Consider the following 22,530-nt stretch of genomic DNA (forward strand, 5'->3'; position numbering starts at 1 on the left):
GAACACTACAGCACAAATAGGCCCTTCAGCCCACAAGTTGCACCGATCATATTCCTACCTACCAGGCCATAGAACTATTTGTAACTCTTAATCCCAGTAAATCCCATATACTCATCCAGAAGTCTCTGAAAAGACTCCACCGAGTTTGCCTCCACCACCACCGACGGCAGCCGATTCCACTCACTCACCACCCTCTGAGTGAAAAACTTACCCCTAACATGTCCTCTGTACCTTCTCCCCAGCACCTTAAACCTGTGTCCTCTCGTAGTGACCATTTCAGCCCTGGGAAATAGCCTTCAAGAATCCACCCTATCTATTCCTGTCAACATTTTATAAACCTCTATCAGGTCGCCTCTCAACCTTCATCTCTCCAGGGAGAAGAGACCTAGCTCCCTCAACCTATCTTCATAAGGCATGCCTCCCAATCCAGGTAACATTCTTGTAAATCTCCTCTGTACTCTTTCAATAGCTTCCACATCTTTCTTGTAGTGAGGCGACCAGAACTGAGCACAGTACTCCAAGTGGGGTCTGACAAGTATCTTATAAAGTTGTAGCATTACCTCCCGACTCCTAAACTCAATCCCTTGATAAATGAAGGCTAGTACACCATATGCCTTCTTGACCACATCCTCGACCTGCAAGGCTGATTTAAGAGTTCTATGGACCCGGACCCCAAGGTCCTTCTGATCCTCTACTCTGCTAAGACTCCTACCCTTGATATTGTACTCCTTCACCCCATTGGACCTGCCAAAATGGACCACGACACATTTATCCGCGTTGAAGTCCATCTGCCACTTCTCCGCCCAGTCTTGCATCCTATCTATGTCTCGCTGCAACTTTTGACATCCCTCCTCCAGACTGTGCACAACACCACCAACCTTCGTATCGTCGGCGAACTTACTAACCCATCCCTCCACTTCCTCACCCAGGTCATTTATGAAAATGACAAACAGCAAAGGTCCTAGAACAGATCCCTGGGGCACTCCACTGGTGACCGACCTCCATGCAGAAAAAGACCCATCCACAATCACTCTGCCTTTTTCAGGCAAGCCAGTTCTGGATCCACAAGGCAACAGCCCCTTGGATCCCATGCCCTCTTACTTTCTCAAGAAGTCTTGCGTGGGGGACCTTATCACATGTCTTGCTGAAGTCCATATAAACCACATCCACCGCTCTTACTTCGTCAATGTGTTCAGTCACATTTTCAAAGAACTCAACTAGGCTCGTAAGGCACAACCTGCCCTTGACAAAGCCATGCTGACTATTTCTGATCATACTAAACTTCTCTAAATGCTCATAAATCCTGTCCCTCAGGATCCTCTCCATCAGCTTATCAACCACTGAGGTTAGACTCACTGGTTGGTAATTTCCCGGGCTATTCCTGTTCCCTTTCTTGAAAATAGGAACCACATCCGCAATCCTCCAAACCTCCGGAACCTCTCCCATCTCCATCGACGATGCAAAGATCTTCGCCAGGAGCTCTGCAATCTCTTCCTTCACCTCCCACAGTAATCTGGACCCGGCGACTTATCTATCGTGATGCTACTTAAAAGTTCCAACACACGGTCTTTCTTAACGCCCACATACTCAATCTTTTCAGTCAGCTGCAACCTGCAGTACAACCTCCCAGATCATTTTCCACCATGAATACCAAGGCAAAGTACTCATTAAGCACCTCTGCCATTTCTACCGGTTCCACACAGGCCTTTCCCCCTTCACCTTTTAGAGGTCCAATCCCTTCACTTCTCATCCTTTAGCTCTTCACACATTTGGAGAATGCCTTGGGGTTCTCCTTAATCTTACCCGCCAAGGCCTTCTCATGACCCCTCTGGCTCTCCTAATTTCCTTTTTAAGCTCCTTCCTACAACCTGTATACTCCTCTGGATCCTTCACATCTCCTAGCTCTCTGAACCTTCTGTACGCCTTTTCTTTCTGGCTAGGTTCATTACAACCTTTGTGTGCCACGGTTCCCGTAACCTACCAAAAACTCCCTGTCTCATCGGAATGTTATTGTGTAGAGCTCCAGAGAAACATTTGTTGAAAATGCATTGAAGTAAATGCACTCCAGCTCTACAATCCCACTGAGCCTTGCAGCCTCCCTCTGCTGGCTCTTACTCTGCGCTGTGTCTATCTCAGTCTGAGCCCCGCAGCCTCCCTCTGCTGGCTCTTACTCTGCGCTGTGTCTATCTCAGTCTGAGCCCCGCAGCCTCCCTCTGCCGGCTCTCACTCTGCGCTGTGTCTATCTCAGTCTGAGCCCCGCAGCCTCCCTCTGCCGGCTCTTACTCTGCACTGTGTCTATCTCAGTCTGAGTCCCGCAGCCTCCCCCTGCTGGCTCTTACTCTGCGCTGTGTCTATCTCAGTCTGAGTCCCGCAGCCTCCCTCTGCCGGCTCTTACTCTGCACTGTGTCTATCTCAGTCTGAGCCCCGCAGCCTCCCTCTGCCGGCTCTCACTCTGCACTGTGTCTATCTCAGTCTGAGCCCCGCAGCCTCCCTCTGCCGGCTCTTACTCTGCACTGTGTCTATCTCAGTCTGAGTCCCGCAGCCTCCCTCTGCCGGCTCTCACTCTGCACTGTGTCTATCTCAGTCTGAGTCCCGCAGCCTCCCTCTGCCGGCTCTTACTCTGCACTGTGTCTATCTCAGTCTGAGTCCTACAGCCTCCCTCTGCCGGCTCTTACTCTGCACTGTGTCTATCTCAGTCTGAGCCCCGCAGCCTCCCTCTGCCGGCTCTCACTCTGCACTGTGTCTATCTCAGTCTGAGTCCCGCGGCCTCCCTCTTCTAGCTCTTACTCTGCACTGTGTCTGTCTCAGTCTGAGTCCCGCGGCCTCCCTCTTCTAGCTCTTACTCTGCGCTGTGTCTATCTCAGTCGGAGTCCCGCGGCCTCCTTCTGCCGGCTCTTACTCTGTTCTGTGTTTATCTCAGTCTCACTTTCTTTCTCAGTCCTTTCACTTGCTGACTTGCAGTTCCGGTTCCCACTGCCCTCGCCACACTAATTTAAACCCTCGCAGTGTGGAGGTAAGGCAAATATTTTTCACCCATCAGGTTGTGGAGGTCTGGAATTCACTGAAAGGCTAGTGGAGACAAAAACCCTCAACTCATTTAAAAGATGTTTGGAAAGGCACCTTAATGCAATAACTGACAGGGATACAGAGCAAATGCTGCAAGTGGGATTAGTCTGGGTGGTTCGGTTTTCCACCCAGCACAGACACAATGGGTGAAGTGGCCTCGTTTTAAGAACATAAGAACATAAGAAATAGGAGCAGGATTAGGCCATCTAGCCCTTCGAGCCTGCCCCGCCATTCAGTAAGATCATGGCTGATCTGTCGTGGCTCAGTTCCACATTCCAGCCCTCTCCCCATAACCCTTAATCCCCTCACTTATCAAAAACAGTAAGTGAGGGGATTAAGGGTTAAAGGAGATGTACGAGGCAGATTTTTTACACAGAGTAGTGGGTGCCTGGATCTTGTTGCCAGGGGAGGTAGTGGAAGCAGATATCGTAGTGACTTTTAAGGGGCGTCTTGAGAAGTACACAAATAGGATTGGAATAGAGGGATATGGTCCCTGGAAGGGTAGGGGGTTTTAGTTCAGTCCGGCAGCATGGTCAGTTCAGACTTGGAGGGCCGAAGGGCCTGTTCCTGTGCTGTAATTTTCTTTGTTCTTTGTTCTTTGTTCTATGTTGTAAACCTTCTATTATTCTGAGACAGTTAAGGATGGGCAGAAAATCTTTGCCCATCCTTGGATGAATAACTAAATAAAAGTTTGACCATTTGAAGAATTGGACTTTAAATTTTTACTGATCTTTTTCCGTAACCAACCTGAACCTTGTGATACTTTAATCCCTGTTTTCTAAATGTTCCCCGACTGACACTTGATCCATTTGACCCATCTCAGTGCGAGAAGCAGATTCAGCAATGTCTCCTCACTGGGTTCAATATCAGTGTACTGCAGCTAATTCCCCCTCGCCGATATTCATTGTGTGTGTTAATTTCAAAGGCAGATTCTTGCTGATTCTAAACGAGAGACCATTGGCTCTATAATATATTGGCGATACGAAGGTTGATGGTGTTGTGGATAGTCTGGAGGAATGTCGGAAGTTGCATAGATAGGATGCAAGACTGGGCGGAGAAGAGGCAGATGGACTTCAACACAGATAAATGTGTAGTGGTCCATTTTAGCAGGACCAACGGGATGCAGGAGTACAATATCAAGGGTAGGAGTCTTAGCTGGGTTGAAGAGCAGAAGGATCTTGGGGTCCGGGTCCGTAGGACTCTTAAATTGGCCTTGCAGGTGGAGGATGTGGTCAAGAAGGCGTATGGTGTACTGGCGTTCATTAATCGAGGGATTGAGTTTAGGAGTTGGGAAGTAATGCTGCAACTTTATAGGACCCTGGTCAGACCCCACTTGGAGTACTGTGCGCAGTTCTGGTCGTCCCACTACAGGATGGATGTGGAAACTATTGGGAGCTTGCAGAGGAGATTTACAAGGATGTTGCCTGGATTGGGAGGCATGCCTTATGAGGATAGGTTGAGGGAGCTAGGTCTCTTCTCCCTGGAGAGACGAAGGTTGAGAGGCGACCTGATAGAGGTTTATAAAATGTTGAGAGGAATAGATAGGGTGGATTCTCAGAGGCTATTTCCCAGGGCTGAAATGGTTGCTACGAGAGGACACAGATTTAAGGTGCTGGGAAGCAAGTACAGAGGAGACGTTAGGGGTAAGTTTTTCACTCAGAGGGTGGTGAGTGAGTGGAATTGGCTGCCATCGGTGGTGGTGGAGGCGAACTCGCTGGGGTCTTTTCAAAGACTCCTGGATGAGTATATGGGATCTAATGGCATTGGGAGTTACAGATAGTTCAATGGCTTGGTAGGTATGTGATCGGTGCAACTCGTGGGCCGAAGGGCCTGTTTGTGCTGTAGAGTTCTATGTTCTATGTTAAAATGTTTTGTTTACTTTCCAGCTGGAACGGAGGAGCGAAGGTTGAAGAGTAGGAGCAAAGTTGAGGTAAAGTTCAGATTTACACACTGGCTATGCGGTGGCTTCTCTATGGTCAGCAGTATCACTGACAACCATTCCTTGATAAACAAGCATCAGGATTTGGAATGCTGGTAGAATTTTGTGTAGGGAAGAGGATATTTGAACTCAGATACTGTGGTTATCGACCGTCTGAGGTTTCTCTCCATAACTGATGCACCATGTACTGTGGGGAGGAGGGAGAAAGGATGATGAGGGAAGGAGGGGGCGATGGTGATGAGGGAAGGGGGGGGCGATGGTGATGAGGGAAGGGGGGGCAATGGTGATGAGGGAAGGGGGGGCAATGGTGATGAGGGAAGGAGGGGGCGATGGTGATGAGGGAAGGGGGGGCAATGGTGATGAGGGAAGGGGGGGGCGATGGTGATGAGGGAAGGGGGGGCAATGGTGATGAGGGAAGGGGGGCAATGGTGATGAGGGAAGGAGGGGGCGATGGTGATGAGGGAAGGGGGGTGCAATGGTGATGAGGGAAGGGGGGTGCAATAGTGATGAGGGAAGGGGGGGGCGATGGTGATGAGGGAAGGGGGGGCAATGGTGATGAGGGAAGGAGGGGCAATGGTGATGAGGGAAGGGGGGGCAATGGTGATGAGGGAAGGAGGGGATGATGGTGATGACGGAAGGAGGGGGCGATGGTGATGAGGGAAGGGGGGGCAATGGTGATGAGGGAAGGGGGGGGCGATGGTGATCAGGGAAGGAGGGGATGATGGTGATGACGGAAGGAGGGGGCGATGGTGATGAGGGAAGGGGGGCAATGGTGATGACGGAAGGAGGGGGCGATGGTGATGAGGGAAGGGGGGGCGATGGTGATGAGGGAAGGGGGGGGCGATGGTGATGACGGAAGGAGGGGGCGATGGTGATGAGGGAAGGAGGGGATGATGGTGATGAGGGAAGGGGGGGCGATGGTGATGAGGAAGGGGGGGGCGATGGTGATGACGGAAGGAGGGGGCGATGGTGATGAGGAAAGGGGGGCGATGGTGATGACGGAAGGAGGGGGCGATGGTGATGACGGAAGGAGGGGGCGATGGTGATGAGGGAAGGGGGGGCGATGGTGATGAGGGAAGGGGGGGCGATGGTGATGAGGGAAGGAGGGGATGATGGTGATGACGGAAGGAGGGGGCGATGGTGATGAGGGAAGGGGGGGCGATGGTGATGACGGAAGGAGGGGGCGATGGTGATGAGGGAAGGGGGGGGCGATGGTGATGACGGAAGGAGGGGGCGATGGTGATGACGGAAGGAGGGGATGATGGTGATGAGGGAAGGGGGGGGCGATGGTGATGACGGAAGGAGGGGATGATGGTGATGAGGGAAGGGGGGGGCGATGGTGATGACGGAAGGAGGGGGCGATGGTGATGACGGAAGGAGGGGATGATGGTGATGAGGGAAGGAGGGGGCGATGGTGATGAGGGAAGGGGGGGGCGATGGTGATGAGGGAAGGAGGGGGCGATGGTGATGACGGAAGGAGGGGATGATGGTGATGAGGGAAGGAGGGGGCGATGGTGATGAGGGAAGGGGGGGGCGATGGTGATGACGGAAGGAGGGGGCGATGGTGATGACGGAAGGAGGGGATGATGGTGATGAGGGAAGGGGGGGGCAATGGTGATGAGGAAGGGGGGGGCGATGGTGATGAGGGAAGGGGGGGCAATGGTGATGAGGGAAGGAGGGGGCGATGGTGATGACGGAAGGAGGGGATGATGGTGATGAGGGAAGGGGGGCAATGGTGATGACGGAAGGAGGGGATGATGGTGATGAGGGAAGGGGGGCAATGGTGATGACGGAAGGAGGGGATGATGGTGATGAGGGAAGGGGGGCAATGGTGATGACGGAAGGAGGGGCAATGGTGATGAGGGAAGGGGGGGATGATGGTGATGAGGGAAGGAGGGGCAATGGTGATGAGGGAAGGGGGGGGCGATGGTGATGAGGGAAGGAGGGGGCGATGGTGATGAGGGAAGGAGGGGATGATGGTGATGAGGGAAGGGGGGGGCGATGGTGATGAGGGAAGGAGGGGGCGATGGTGATGAGGGAAGGAGGGGGCGATGGTGATGAGGGAAGGGGGGGGCGATGGTGATGAGGGAAGGGGGGGGTGATGGTGATGAGGAAGGGGGGGGCAACGGCGATGAGGGAAGGGGGCGATGGTGATGAGGAAAGGGGGGCAATGGTGATGACGGAAGGAGGGGGCGATGGTGATGAGGGAAGGGAGGGCGATGGTGATGAGGGAATGAGGGGGAAATGGTGATGAGGGAAGGAGGGGGGCAATGGTGATGAGGGAAGGGGGTTGATGGTGAGGAGGGAACAAGGGGGCAATGGTGATGAGGGAAGGAGGGGGCAACGCCGATGAGGGAAGGGGGCGATGCTGAGGGAAGGCGGGGGCGATGGTGATGAGGGAACTGGGGGGAGATGGTGATGAGGGAAGGGGGGATGATGATGATGAGAGAACGGGGGGGCGATGATGATGAGGGGGCAGGGACAATGATGAGGGGAGGAGGATGAGGAAAAAGGGAGGAGGAGAGGATGATGAGGGGATGGGATGAGGGGAAGGGATGATGGGGGAATGGGCGGTGCTGATGATGGAGGAAGGAGATGGGTGATGAGGAAGGTAGGGGAGGAAGAGGGGAGGAAGAGGGAATGATGATGAGGGGGAGGAAGTGATGATGAGAGGCGGGAGGAGTAGGTGGAGGTGGCGGAGATGATGGGGGAATGGGGAGAGGATATAGATGGGAAAAAGGAGGGATGATGATGGGGAGGGATGATGATGGGGGAGGGGTGATGATAGGGAAGGGGAGGTGATGGGGAGAGGGTGATGAACAAAGAAGAACAAAGAACAGTACAGCACAGGAAACAGGCCCTTCGGCCCTCCAAGCCTGCACTGCTCATTGGTCCAACTAGACCATTCTTCTGTATCCCTCCATCCCAGTCACTCATGTGACTATCCAGATAAGTCTTAAACGATCCCAGCGTGTCCACCTCCACCACTCAGTTTGGCAGTGCATTCCAGGCCCCCACCACCCTCTGTGTAAAATACATCCCTCTGACATCTGAGTTAAACCTCGCCCCTCTCACCTTGAACCTGTGACCCCTCGTGATCGTCACCTCCGACCTGGGAAAAAGCTTCCCACTGTTCACCCTATCCATACCCCTCATAATTTTATACACCTCTATTAGGTCTCCCCTCATTCTCTGTCTTTCCAGGGAGAACAACCCCAGTTTACCCAATCTCTCCTCATAGCTAAGACCCTCCATACCAGGCAACATCCTGGTAAACCTTCTCTGCACTCGCTCCAAAGCCTCCACGTCCTTCTGGTAGTGCGGTGACCAGAACTGGACACAGTACTCCAAATGTGGCCTAACCAACGTTCTATACAGCTGTAACATCAGACTCCAGTTTTTATACTCTATACCTTGTCCTATAAAGGCAAGCATGCCATATGGCTTCTTCACCACCTTCTCCACCTGTGATGCCACCTTCAAGGACTTGCACACCCAGGTCCCTCTGTGTGTCTATACTTTTGATGGTTCTGCCATTTATTGTATAGTTCCCCCCTACATTAGATCTACCAAAATGCCTCACTTCGCATTTATCTGGATTAAATTCCATCTGTCATTTCTCCACCCAACTTTCCAGCCTATCTATATCCTGCTGTATTCTCTGACAATATTCATCGCTATCCGCAAGTCCAGTTATCTTTGTGTCATCCGCAAACTTACTGATCACACCAGTTACACCTTCTTCCAAATCATTTATATATATCACAAATATTAGAGGTTCCAGTACAGAGCCCTGCGGAACACCACTGGTCACAGACCTCCAACCGGAAAAAGACCCTTCCACTACTACTCTCTGTCTCCTGTGGCTCAGCCAGTTCTCCACACATCTAGCCACCTCTCCTTTTATTCCATGAGATTTAACCGTTTGTACCAGTCTGCCATGAGGGACCTTGTCAAACGCTTTACTAAAATCCATATAGACGACATCCACGGCTCTACCCTCGTCAATTGTTTTTGTCACCTCCTCAAAAAACTGCACCAAATTTGTGAGGCATGACATCCCTCTTACAAAACCATGCTGCCTATCACTAATGAGATTATTCCGTTCTAAACGTGCATACATCCTATCTCTAAGAATCTTCTCCAACAAGTTCCCCATCACAGACGTCAAACTCACCAGCCTATAATTACCCGGGTTATCCTTGCTACCCTTCTTAAATAACGAGACCACATTTGCTATCCTCCAATCCTCAGGGACCTCACCTGTGTCCAGTGAAGAGACAAAGACCTTTGTCAGAGGCCCAGCAATTTCCTCTCTTGTCTCCCTGAGCAGTCTAGGATAGATGCCATGAGGCCCTGGGGATTGTCTATCTTAATAAGAACATAAGAAACATAAGAAATAGGAGCAGGAGTAGGCCATCTAGCCCTTCGAGCCTGCCCCGCCATTCAATAAGATCATGGCTGATCTGTTGTGGCTCAGTTCCACTTTCCCGCCCTCTCCCCATAACCCTTAATCCCCTCTCTTATCAAGAACCCATCAACCCGCTTCTTAAAAATATTTAGCGAGGCAGCCTCCACCACTTCAACGGGCAGAGAATTCCAGAGATTCACCACCCTTTGAGTGAAGAAGTTCCTCCTCAACTCCGTTCTAAACCGCCTTCCCTTTATCTTGAGGCTGTGCCCTCTAGTCCTACTGTCTTTTTTGAGCGAGAAGAGTCTCTCCACCTCTATCCTATCCATCCCATTCATCATCTTATACGTCTCAATGAGATCTCCCCTCATTCTTCTAAACTCTAACGAGTACAAGCCTAGTTTATTCAGCCTCTCCTCATAGCTCAATCCCCTCAACTCCGGTATCAGCCTAGTAAACCTCCTCTGCACTCCCTCCAGGGCCAAAATATCCTTGCGCAGGTGCGGCGCCCAAAACTGCACACAGTACTCCAGCTGCGGCCTCACCAATGCCCTATACAGCTGCAGCAAGACCTCCCTACTTTTATATTCAATCCCCCTCGCTATGAAGGCCAGCATCCCATTCGCCTTCCTGACCACCTGCTGCACCTGCAAGCTGGGTTTTTGCGACTCATGCACAAGGACCCCGAGGTCCCTCTGCACCGTCGCCTGCTGCAGTTTTTCGCCCCGTAAGTAATAGTCCTTCCTACCATTCTTCCTACCAAAGTGGACCACCTCACACTTGCCAACATTAAATTCCATTTGCCATTTCCTGGCCCATTCGCCCAGCCTATCTAGATCCTTCTGCAGACTCTCCACACCCTCCACACAATTTGCCTTTCCCCCAATCTTGGTGTCATCAGCAAATTTCGACACCCTACACTCGGTTCCCTCCTCCAGATCATCTATATAAATGGTAAATAGCTGAGGCCCCAGCACCGACCCCTGGGGCACCCCACTAGTCACCAACCACCAATCCGAATAGCACCCATTGACCCCCACTCTCTGCCTCCTATTTCCTAAAATGTTCCCTAAAAAACCTAACACTTCCTCCCTTGTAATGGAGATTTTCTCCAACGGGTCAACAGATCCTTCTGAGGCACTCCCAGACAACATGTCCCTCTCCTTTGTGAATGCTGATGCAAAGTATTCATTTAGGATCTCCCCAACCTCCTTGGGCTCTAAGCATAATTCTCCTCCTTTGTCACTGAGAGGTCCGATTCTTTCCCTGACAACTCTTTTGTTCCTAACGTATGAATAAAATGGCTTAGAATTCTCCTTAACCCTGTCTGCCAAGAACATTTCATGACCCCTTTTTGCCCTTCTAACTCCCCATTTGAGTTCTTTCCTACTTTCTCTGTATTCCTCTAGGGCTCCGTCTGTTTTTAGTTGCCTGGATCTAACATACTTCTCTCTTTTTTTGATCAGACCCTCAATATCCCTGGTTATGCATGGCTCTCGAATCCTACCTTTCCTATCCTTCCTTTTTACAGGCACGTGCCTGTCCTGCAGTCTTATCAACTATTCCTTAAAAGACTCCCATACGCCAGACGTGGACTTACCCTCGAACAGCCACTCCCAATCAACAGCCACCAATTCCTGCATAATCCAGCTCTTGTTAGCCTTGCCCCAATTCAGCACCCTACCCATAGGACAACACTCATCCTTGTCCAGTACTATCCTAAAGTTAACAGAATTGTGATCACTATTTGCCACATGTTCCCCTACTGAAACTTTGATGACCTGACCGGGCTCATTTCCCAGTACTAGGTCCAGTATAGCTCCCTCTCTAGTAGGGCTATCTACATATTGTTCCAAAGAATAAAAGGTTGCACAAAAGGTTGCTACAGAAGGTTAGGGGGCATGGAGTTGGGGGTAAGGTGTTAGTGTGGATAGAGGATTGGCTGTCTAATAGGAGGCAGAGAGTAGGTGTCAATGGGTGCTATTCGGATTGGCGGATGGTGACTAGTGGAGTGCCCCAGGGATCGGTGCTGGGGCCTCAGCTATTTACCATTTATATAGATGATCTGGAGGAGGGACCTAAGTGTAGGGTGTCAAAATTTGCTGATGACACAAAGATAAGTGGAAAAGCAAATTGTGCGGAGGGTGTAGAAAGTCTGCAGAGGGATCTAGATAGGCTGAGCGAGTGGGCGAAGACCTGGCAGTTGGAATACAATGTTAGCAAGTGTGAGGTTATCCACTTTGGCAGGAATAATAGTAGAAGGGACTATTATTTAAAGGGCGAAAAGCTGCAGCATGCTATGGTGCAGAGGGACCTGGGGGTCCTTGTGCATGAGTCGCAAAAACCCAGCTTGCAGGTGCAGCAGGTGGTCAGGAAGGCGAATGGGATGCTGGCCTTCATAGCGAGGGGGATTGAATATAAAAGTAGGGAGGTCTTGCTGCAGCTGTATAGGGCACTGGTGAGGCCGCAGCTGGAGTACTGTGTGCAGTTTTGGTCGCCGCACTTACGCAAGGATATTTTGGCCTTGAAGGGAGTGCAGAGGAGGTTCATTAGGCTGATACCGGAGTTGAAGGGGTTGAGCTATGAAGAGAAGCTGAGTAGACTGGGCTTGTACTCGTTGGAGTTTAGAAGGATGAGGGGGGATCTTATTGAGACGTATAAGATGATGAAGGGGATGGATAGGGTAGAGGTTGAGAGGTTCTTCCCGCTCAGAAAGGATAGCAGGACTAGAGGGCACAGCCTCAAGATAAGGGGGGGTGCAGTTTAGAACAGAGTTGAGGAGGAACTTCTTCACTCAAAGGGTGGTGAATCTCTGGAATTCTCTGCCCGTTGAAGTAGTGGAGGCTGCCTCGCTAAATATTTTTAAGACATGGGTAGATAGATTTTGGTAGGCAACGGAATTAAGGGTTATGGGGAGAGGGTGGGAAAGTGGAACTGAGCCACTTCAGGTCAGCCATGACCTTATTGAATGGCGGGGCAGGCTCGAGGGGCTAGATGGCCTACTCCTGCTCCTATTTCTTATGTTCTTATGAATCTTCCAGTACGCATTTTACAAATTCCTCCCCATCCAGACTGCCGTCGTAAGCACTTTCCAGTCTATATCAAGGAAATTAAAGTCCCCCACTACAATAACCCTATTTTTTCTGCACCTATCCAGAATCTCCTTACATATCCATTCCTCCACACCCTGTGGGCTGTTGGGAGGCCTGTGGTATACCACCAGCATAGTGACTGCATCCTTCCTCTTTCTGAGTCCACCCACAGTGACTCATTACATGACCTTTCTAAATTGTCCACCCTCTGCACCGCTGTAATATGCTCCCTAACTAATATTGCTACTCCCCTACCTCTTCTAGCCCCTCCCATGTCTCGCCTAAAAACTTATACCGTGGAATATTCAGCTGCCAGTCCTGTCCTTCTTTTAACCAAGTCTCCGTTACCACAACCACATCCAAATTCCACGTAAGCATTAAGGCCCTAAGTTCGTCTGTCTTACTTGTTACGCTCCTCGCATAGCAGATGCACTCCAGACCTCCAGGCCCACTTAGGTCCTCCTCCAGAATGCTCTTCTTCTTAGCTAGCCTTGCCCTGGCCCCAAGCTCATCCTCAGCCTCTGCGCTTACTGACCTACTGTTTTGATCCCCACCCCGCTGCCACATTAAGAACATAAGAAATAGGAGCAGGAGTAGGCCATCTAGCCCTTCGAGCCTGCCCCGCCATTCAATAAGATCATGGCTGATCTGTTGTGTCTCAGTTCCACTTTCCCGCCCTCTCCCCATAACCCTTAATCCCCTCTCTTATCAAAAACCCATCAACCCGCTTCTTAAAAATATTTAGCGAGGCAGCCTCCACCACTTCAACGGGCAGAGAATTCCAGAGATTCACCACCCTTTGAGTGAAGAAGTTCCTCCTCAACTCCGTTCTAACCCGCCCCCCCTTTATCTTGAGGCTGTGCCCCCTAGTCCTGCTGTCCTTTCTGAGCGGGAAGAGTCTCTCCACCTCTATCCTATCCATCCCATTCATCATCTTATACGTCTCAATGAGATCTCCCCTCATTCTTCTAAACTCTAACGAGTACAAGCCTAGTTTATTCAGCCTCTCCTCATAGCTCAACCCCCTCAACTCCGGTATCAGCCTAGTAAACCTCCTCTGCACTCCCTCCAAGGCCAAAATATCTTTGCGCAGGTGCGGCGCCCAAAACTGCACACAGTACTCCAGCTGCGGCCTCACCAATGCCCTATACAGCTGCAGCAAGACCTCCCTACTTTTATATTCAATCCCCCTCGCTATGAAGGCCAGCATCCCATTCGCCTTCCTGACCACCTGCTGCACCTGCAAGCTGGGTTTTTGCGACTCGTGCACAAAGACCCCGAGGTCCCTCTGCACCGTCGCCTGCTGCAGTTTTTCTCCACGTAAGTAATAGTCCTTCCTATCATTCTTCCTACCAAAGTGGACCACCTCACACTTGCCAACATTAAATTCCATTTGCCATTTCCTGGCCCATTCGCCCAGCCTATCTAGATCCTTCTGTAGACTCTCCACACCCTCCGCACAATTTGCCTTTCCCCCAATCTTGGTGTCATCAGCAAATTTCGACACCCTACACTCGGTTCCCTCCTCCAGATCATCTATATAAATGGTAAATAGCTGAGGCCCCAGCACCGACCCCTGGGGCACCCCACTAGTCACCGTCCGCCAATCCGAATAGCACCCGTTGACCCCCACTCTCTGCCTCCTATTTGACAACCAATCCTCTATCCACGCTAACACCCTACCCCCAACTCCATGTCCCTCGACCTTCTGCAATAACCTCTTGTGAGGTACTTTGTCAAACGCCTTCTGAAAATCTAGAAAGACCACATCCACCGGCTCTCCTCTATCCACCGCCCTAGACACATCCTCATAGAACTCCAGTAAATTTGTCAGACACGACTTCCCTTTAATGAAACCGTGCTGCGTCTGTTCTATCAAGCAATTCCCTTCAAGATGCCTCGCAATTTCCTCCTTAATGACGGATTCTAACATTTTACCTATCACAGACGTTAAACTAACCGGCCTATAATTCCCCACCTTTTGCCTGGCACCCTTCTTAAACAACGGCGTAACATTAGCCGTTTTCCAATCTTCCGGCACTTCCCCGGAATCCAGCGACGTCTGGAAAATAACCACCAAGGCATCCACTATCACCTCTGCCATTTCTTTCAGCACCCTCGGATGCAATCCATCTGGTCCTGGGGACTTGTCCACAATCAGCCCCTCCAGTCTGTCGAGCACCGCCTCTCTAGTGACAGTAATGTCATTAAGACCCTCCAGTCCTACCACCTTTCCATCGCTAACACCCGGCAAATTATTCACGTCGTCCTCCGTGAAGACAGAAACAAAAAAGTTATTCAATACCTTAGCCATATCCCCATCCCCTACCACTAGGTCCCCTTTGTCATCCTCTAAAGGACCAACGTTCACCCTAGCCAGCCTCTTCCTTATTAGTTTAAACCCTACTGAAACACTCTAGCAAAACTACCAGCGAGAACATTTGTGCCTTTCCAGTTCAGATGATGGGGGAGGGGTGATGATGTGGAGGGGATGATGATGTGGAGGGGGTGATGATGGGGCAGGGGTGATGATGGAGGAGGAATGATGATGGGGGAGGGATGATGATGGGGGAGGTGTGATGATGGGGCAGGGGTGATGATGGGGGAGGGATGATGATGAGGGAGGGGTGATTGTGGGGGAGGGGTAATGATGGGGGAGGGGTGATGATGGGGGAGGTGTAATGGTGGGGGAGGGGTAATGATGGGCGAGGGGTGATGATGTGGTGAGGTGATGATGGGGGAGGGGTGATGATGGGGGAGGGGAGATTGTGGGGGAGGGTAATGATGGGGGAGGGATAATGATGGGAGAGGGGTGATGATAGGGTACAGGTGATTGTGGGAGAGGGGTGATGATGGGAGAGGGGTGATGATGGAGGAGGGGTGATGATGGAGGAGGGGTGAGGTGATGATGGGGCAGGGGTGATGACGGGGGGAGGCGTGATGATGGGGGAGGGGTGATGACGGGGGAGGGGTGATGACGGGGGAGGGATGATGACGGGGGAGGGATGATGATGTTGTGAGGTGATGACGGGGGAGGGGTGATGATGCGGGAGGGGTGATGGTGGGGAGGGGTGATGATGGGGGAGGGGTGATGATGGGGGAGGGGTGATGATGGGGAGGGGTGATGATGGGGGAGGGGTGATGATGTGGTGAGGTGATGATGGGGGAGGGGTGATGATGAGGGAGGGGTGATGGTGGGGGAGGGGTGATGATGGGGGAGGGGTGATGATGTGGTGAGGTGATGATGGGGGAGGGGTGCTGATGGGGGAGGGGTGATGATGGGGGAGGGGTGATGATGGGGGAGGGGTGATGATGGGGAGGGGTGATGATGGGGGAGGGGTGATGATGTGGTGAGGTGATGATGTGGTGAGGTGATGATGGGGGAGGGGTGATGATGGGGGAGGGGTGATGATGGGGGAGGGGTGATGATGGGGAGGGGTGATGATGGGGGAGGGGTGATGATGTGGTGAGGTGATGATGGGGGAGGGGTGATGATGTGGTGAGGTGATGATGGGGGAGGGGTGATGATGGGGAGGGGTGATGATGGGGGAGGGGTGATGATGGGGGAAGGGTGATGATGGTGGAGGGGTAATGATGGGGATGGGGTGATGATGGGGAGGGGTGATGATGGGGGAGGGGTGATGATGGGGATGGGGTGATGATGGGGAGGGGTGATGATGGGGGAGGGGGTAATGATGGGGGGACAGATGATGATGCGGGAGGAATGATGATGTGGGAGGGGTGATGATGGGGAGGGGTGATGATGGGGGAGGGGGTAATGATGGGGGACAGATGATGATGCGGGAGGAATGATGATGGGGGAGGGGTGATGATGGGGGAAGGGTGATGATGGGGGAGGGGTGATGATGGGGGAGGGGTAATGATGGGGATGGGGTGATGATGGGGAGGGGTGATGATGGGGGAGGGGGTAATGATGGGGGACAGATGATGATGCGGGAGGAATGATGATGGGGGAGGGGTGATGATGGGGGAGGGGTGATGATGGGGGAAGGGTGATGATGGGGGAGGGGTGATGATGGGGGAGGGGTGATGATGGGGAGGGGTGATGATGGGGGAGGGGGTAATGATGGAGGACAGATGATGATGGGGGAGGGGTGATGATGAGGGAGGGGTGATGATGGGGAGGGGTGATGATGGGGGAGGGGTGATGATGAGGGAGGGGTGATGATGGGGAGGGGTGATGATGGGGGAGGGGTGATGATGGGGAGGGGTGATGATGAGGGAGGGGTGATTGTGGGGGAGGGGTAATGATGGGGGAGGGGTGATGATGGGGGAGGGGTGATGATGAGGGAGGGGTGATGATGGGGGAGGGGTGATGATGGGGGAGGGGTGATGATGGGGAGGGGTGATGATGAGGGAGGGGTGATTGTGGGGGAGTGGTAATGATGGGGGAGGGGTGATGATGGGGGAGGGGTGATGGTGGGTGATGATAGATGCTTGATAGAGCAGACGCAGCACGGTTTCATTAAAGGGAAGTCGTGTCTGACAAATTTACTGGAGTTCTATGAGGATGTGTCTAGGGCGGTGGATAGAGGAGAGCTGGTGGATGTGGTCTTTCTAGATTTTCAGAAGGCGTTTGACAAAGTACCTCACAAGAGGTTATTGCAGAAGGTCGAGGGACATGGAGTTGGGGGTAGGGTGTTAGCGTGGATAGAGGATTGGTTGTCAAATAGGAGGCAGAGAGTGGGGGTCAATGGGTGCTATTCGGATTGGCGGTTGGTGACTAGTGGGGTGCCCCAGGGGTCGGTGCTGGGGCCTCAGCTATTTACCATTTATATAGATGATCTGGAGGAGGGAACCGAGTGCAGGGTGTTGAAATTTGCTGATGACACCAAGATTGGGGGAACGGCAAATTGTGCGGAGGGTGTGGAGAGTCTACAGAAGGATCTAGATAGGCTGGGCGAATGGGCCAGGAAATGGCAAATGGAATTTAATGTTGGCAAGTGTGAGGTGGTCCACTTTGGTAGGAAGAATGGTAGGAAGGACTATTACTTACGGGGCGAAAAACTGCAGCAGGCGACGGTGCAGAGGGACCTCGGGGTCCTTGTGCATGAGTCGCAAAAACCCAGCTTGCAGGTGCAGCAGGTGGTCAGGAAGGCGAATGGGATGCTGGCCTTCATAGCGAGGGGGATTGAATATAAAAGTAGGGAGGTCTTGCTGCAGCTGTATAGGGCATTGGTGAGGCCGCAGCTGGAGTACTGTGTGCAGTTTTGGGCGCCGCACCTGCGCAAAGATATTTTGGCCTTGGAGGGAGTGCAGAGGAGGTTTACTAGACTGATACCGGAGTTGAGGGGGTTGAGCTATGAGGAGAGGCTGAATAAACTAGGCTTGTACTCGTTAGAGTTTAGAAGAATGAGGGGAGATCTCATTGAGACGTATAAGATGATGAATGGGATGGATAGGATAGAGGTGGAGAGACTCTTCCCGCTCAAAAAAGACAGTAGGACTAGGGGGCACAGCCTCAAGATAAAAGGGGGGCGGTTTAGAACGGAGTTGAGGAGGAACTTCTTCACTCAAAGGGTGGTGAATCTCTGGAATTCTCTGCCCGTTGAAGTGGTGGAGGCTGCCTCGCTAAATATTTTTAAGAAGCGGGTTGATGGGTCTCTTGATAAGAGAGGGGATTAAGGGTTATGGGGAGAGGGCGGGAAAGTGGAACTGAGCCACGACAGATCAGCCATGATCTTATTGAATGGCGGGGCAGGCTCGAAGGGCTAGATGGCCTACTCCTGCTCCTATTTCTTATGTTCTTATGTTCTTATGATGTGGTGAGGTGATGATGGGGGAGGGATGATGATGGGGGAGGGGTGATGGTGGGGGAGGGGTAATGATGGGGAGGGGTGATGATGGGGGAGGGGTAATGATGGGGGAGGGGTGATGATGTGGTGAGGTGATGATGGGGGAGGGATGATGGGGCGGGGTGATGATTGGGGAGAGATGATGATGGGGGAGGGGTGATGATGGGGGAGGGGTGATGGTGGGGGAGGGGTAATGATGGGGGAGGGGTGATGGTGGGGAGTGTGATGATGTGGTGAGGTGATGACGGGGGAGGGGTGATGACGGGGGAGGGGTGATGATGGGGAGGGGTGATGATGGGGAGGGGTGATGTTGGGGGAGGGATGATGATGGGGAGGGGTGATGACGGGGGAGGGGTGATGACGGGGGAGGGGTGATGACGGGGGAGGGGTGATGACGGGGGAGGGGTGATGATGGGGAGGGGTGATGATGGGGAGGGGTGATGTTGGGGGAGGGGTGATGATGGGGAGGGGTGATGATGGGGGAGTGGTGATGATGTGGTGAGGGGTGATGATGTGGAGGGGTTGATGGTGTGGAAGGGTGATGATGGGGGAAGGGTGATGACGGGGAAGAAGGCTGGGAGAAGGGTGATGATGGGACAGGAGTGATGATGAGGGAGGGGGTGATGATGGGGGAGGGGTGATGATGGTGGAGTAGGGTGGGGAGGGGTGGAGGGTTTTTTTGTATTTATTTGTAGGGCACTGGCATCACTGGCTGGCCAGCATTTATTGCCCATCCCTAGTTGCCCTTGTTAAAAGTCAACCACATTGCTGTGTTTCAAGAATCACATGTAGGCCAGACCAGGTAAGGATGGCAGATTTCCTTCCCTAAAGGGCATTAGTGAACCAGATGGGTATTTCCGACAATCGACAATGGTTTCATGGTCATCAGTAGACTCTTAATTCCAGATATTTTTCATTGAATTCAAATTCCACCATCTGGCATGGTGAAATTTGAACCCAGGATCTCCAGAACAGTAGCTGAGTTTCTGCACTGATAATCTAGCAATAAACCCCCAGGCCATCGCCTAAGAGAGGGTGATGATGAGAGGAGAGGAGAGGGGAGTGGATGAGGGAGGGGGAAGGAGTGGTGAGGGGAGGGGTTAATGTGGAGGTGGGGTGGGGGATAACAATGTCTCCTTGGTCTCCATTGTTGTTTACTTGCGCCGTTCTGTTGCTCTGAGTCCCTCTGAGACCAGTGACCATCCACTGGTCGGCGCAACATCGAGGGCCGAAGAGCCCTATGTTCTATGTTTTCTTTTCCAATCTGCGGCTTCAAGGTTTATTCAGGTACTGCTCCAGTAAAAGAGAAGTTGAAATGTTGGATTTAGCTGTGTAAGCTTTTCAGTTCTGTCCTTTTGGCAGGGTTGAGGGAGATGTGTGTAGAATGATGAGTCTAATCATTGATCTGGTGCTGCTGCTGAAATTTGAGTGCACTCTAATTGTAGATTCCTGGAACTGAGGCCAGTGGATAAAGCTGAAGAACAGCCTGTTTGAATGATGTGGGGACAGTGTTGTGTACATACAGCACTCTCCAAGCAGCTTGGGGGGGAGCTAATTAAAAACACTGAGACTTTGTCCAACTCCAAACAGTCTGCAAGCTCAAAGTCAGCTTTTGTTGTCCATACACAGAGGAGCATTCTTTTAATGCACTTCCATTTTACACTTGCCAAATCAAATGATCAGACAATGGTGAGTGTCCGGGGAGCAGAGAGATACCAAGCAATACAGTGGGTGTGAAGTCACAGTGAGTGCGGGCGGAGCAGAGAGCTGAGCCCTGAAGCAGTAATCAACTCGGACTCTTCTCAGGTTCAGTGGGTAGTCTTTCTGTCACTTTCAGTGCTGCTTGGGTTCTAGTCATTCAGACACAAGAACAAAGAACAAAGAAAATTATAGCACAGGAACAGGCCCTTCGGCCCTCCAAGCCTGCACCAACCATGCTGCCCGACTGAACTAAAACCCCCTACCCTTCCGGGGACCATATCCCTCTATTCCCATCTCATTCATGTACTTGTCAAGACGCTCCTTAAAAGTCACTACCGTCTCCGCTTCCACTACCTCCCCCGGCAACGAGCTCCAGGAATCCACCACTCTTTCTGTAAAAAATCTGCCTCGTACATCTCCTTTAAACCTTGCCTCTTGCACTTAAACCTGTGCCCCCTAGTAATTGACTCTTCCACCCTGGGAAAAAGCTTTTGACTATCCACTCTGTCCATGCCTCTCATAATCTTATAGACTTCTATCAGGTCACCCCTCAACCAAGTTTCTCCAACCTCTCCTCATAGCTGATGTCCTCCATACCAGGCAAAATCCTGGTAAATCTTTTCTGTACCCTCTCCAAAGCCTCCACATCCTTCTGGTAGCGTGGTGATCAGAATTGAACACTATATTCCAAGTGAGGCCTGACTAAGGTTGTACAAAGTTGCAACGTGACTTGTCGATTTTTAAACTCAGTGCCCCGGCCGATGAAGACAAGCATGCTGTATGCCTTCTTGACTACCTTCTCCACCTGCCTTGTCACTTTCAGTGACTCTGTGTACCTATATACCCAGATCCCTTTGCGTATCAATATTTCAAAGGGTTCTGCCATTTATTGTATATTTCCTATATGTATTAGACCTTCCAAAATGCATTACCTCACATTTGTCCAGATTAAACTCCATCTGCCATCTCTCTGCCCAAGTCTCCAACTGATCTATATCCTGCTGTATCCTCTGATGGTTCTCATCACTATCTGCAAATCCACCAACCTTTGTGTCGTATGCAAACTTACTAATCAAACCAGTTACATTTTCCTCCAAATCATTTATATATATTACAAACAGCAAAGGTCCCAGCACTGATCCCTGAGGAACACCACTTGTCAGAGCCCTCCATTTAGAAATGCACCCTTTCACTGCTACCCTCTGTCTTCTTTGACCAACATGATGTGGAGATGCCAATGTTGGACTGGAGTAAACACGGTAAGAAGTCTCACAACACCAGGTTAAAATCCAACAGGTTTATTTGGTAGCAAAAGCCACTAGCTTTCGGAGTGCTGCACCTTATGAAGTTAGGTTGAGGGAGCTGGGACTCTTTTCCCTGGAGAGACGAAGGTTGAGAGGCGACCTGATAGAAGTTTACAAAATGTTGAGAGGAATAGATAGGGTGGACTCTCAGAGGCTATTTCCCCGGTTTGAAATGGTCGCTACGAGAGGACACAGATTTAAGGTGCGGGGAGGGAGGTTCAGAAGTGATGTTAGGGGTAAGTTTTTCACTCAGAGGGTGGTGAGTGAATGGAATCGGCTGCCGTCAGTGGTGGTGGAGGCGAACTCGCTGGGATCTTTTAAAAGACTTCTGGATGAGTATATGGGGTTTAATGAGATTGAGGGTTATAGATAGGTCTGTAGGTTGGTAGGTGATGTGGTCGGCGCAACTTGTGGGCCGAAGGGCCTGTTTGTGCTGTAGTGTTCTATGTTCTATGTTCTATGAGTGGGAGTTCTTTGGCCAAGCCAGTTTTGTAACCACCTTGACAGCTCACCTCTGATCCCGTGAGACTTCACCTTCTGCACCAGTCTTCCACAAGGGACCTTGTCAAAGGTCTTACTGAAGTCCATGTGGACAACATCCACTGCCCTACCCTCATCAATCATCTTCGTCACTTCCTCAAAAAACTCAATGAAGTTCGTGAGACACGACCTCCCCTTCACAAAACTATGTTGCCTCTCACTTATATGTCCACATATTTCCAAGAGGGAATAAATCCTGTCTCGAAGAATCCTCTCCATTAATTTCCCTACCACTGATGCAAGGGTTTTAGAAATTGAATGGTGTTGTGTTATATTTCTGATGTAAAAGGGGCTCCAGAGTGTAATAGTGAGGAGAATTTTAATTGATTCAGGAGGATACAGACTGCTTGCTAAAATGGGTACCAGTGACAATGTGTATTGTGTCTCCAGACAGCAATGTGCATGACCGTTAACTACCCTCTTAAATGGCCAAGCAAACCCTTCATAGATGTGGGAAGAAAGATTGTGGAGACAAGCCAGGGAGCTATAGACCAGTGAGTCTCACGTCTGTGGTTGGGAAACTACTGGAAAAGGTTCTGAAGGAGAGAATCTTCCTCTTTGGTTTTGTCAGAGGAACAAATTTGAATTTTTTGAGCATGTGACCAAGTGTATGGATGAGGGGAGTGTAATTGGTGTGGTTTCGCATGAATTTCAGCAAAAC

At 51.3% G+C, this 22,530-nt stretch overlaps 1 protein-coding gene across 1 annotated transcript in view; it reads left to right on the plus strand.

Annotated features, from left to right (window-relative positions):
* Window positions 1–22,530, plus strand: part of LOC145360079 (uncharacterized) — a 115,405-nt gene that overhangs the window by 53,832 nt on the left and 39,043 nt on the right. Inside the window, exon 3 of the mRNA XM_080215029.1 lies at window positions 4,953–4,996. Coding sequence (XP_080071155.1) covers window positions 4,953–4,996 — 44 coding nt within the window. The remainder of the gene's footprint in view (window positions 1–4,952; window positions 4,997–22,530) is intronic.

The sequence above is a fragment of the Carcharhinus amblyrhynchos genome, chromosome 2 (genome assembly GCF_965287045.1).
Source record: "Carcharhinus amblyrhynchos chromosome 2, sCarAmb.v2.hapA, whole genome shotgun sequence".
NCBI lineage: Eukaryota > Metazoa > Chordata > Chondrichthyes > Carcharhiniformes > Carcharhinidae > Carcharhinus > Carcharhinus amblyrhynchos.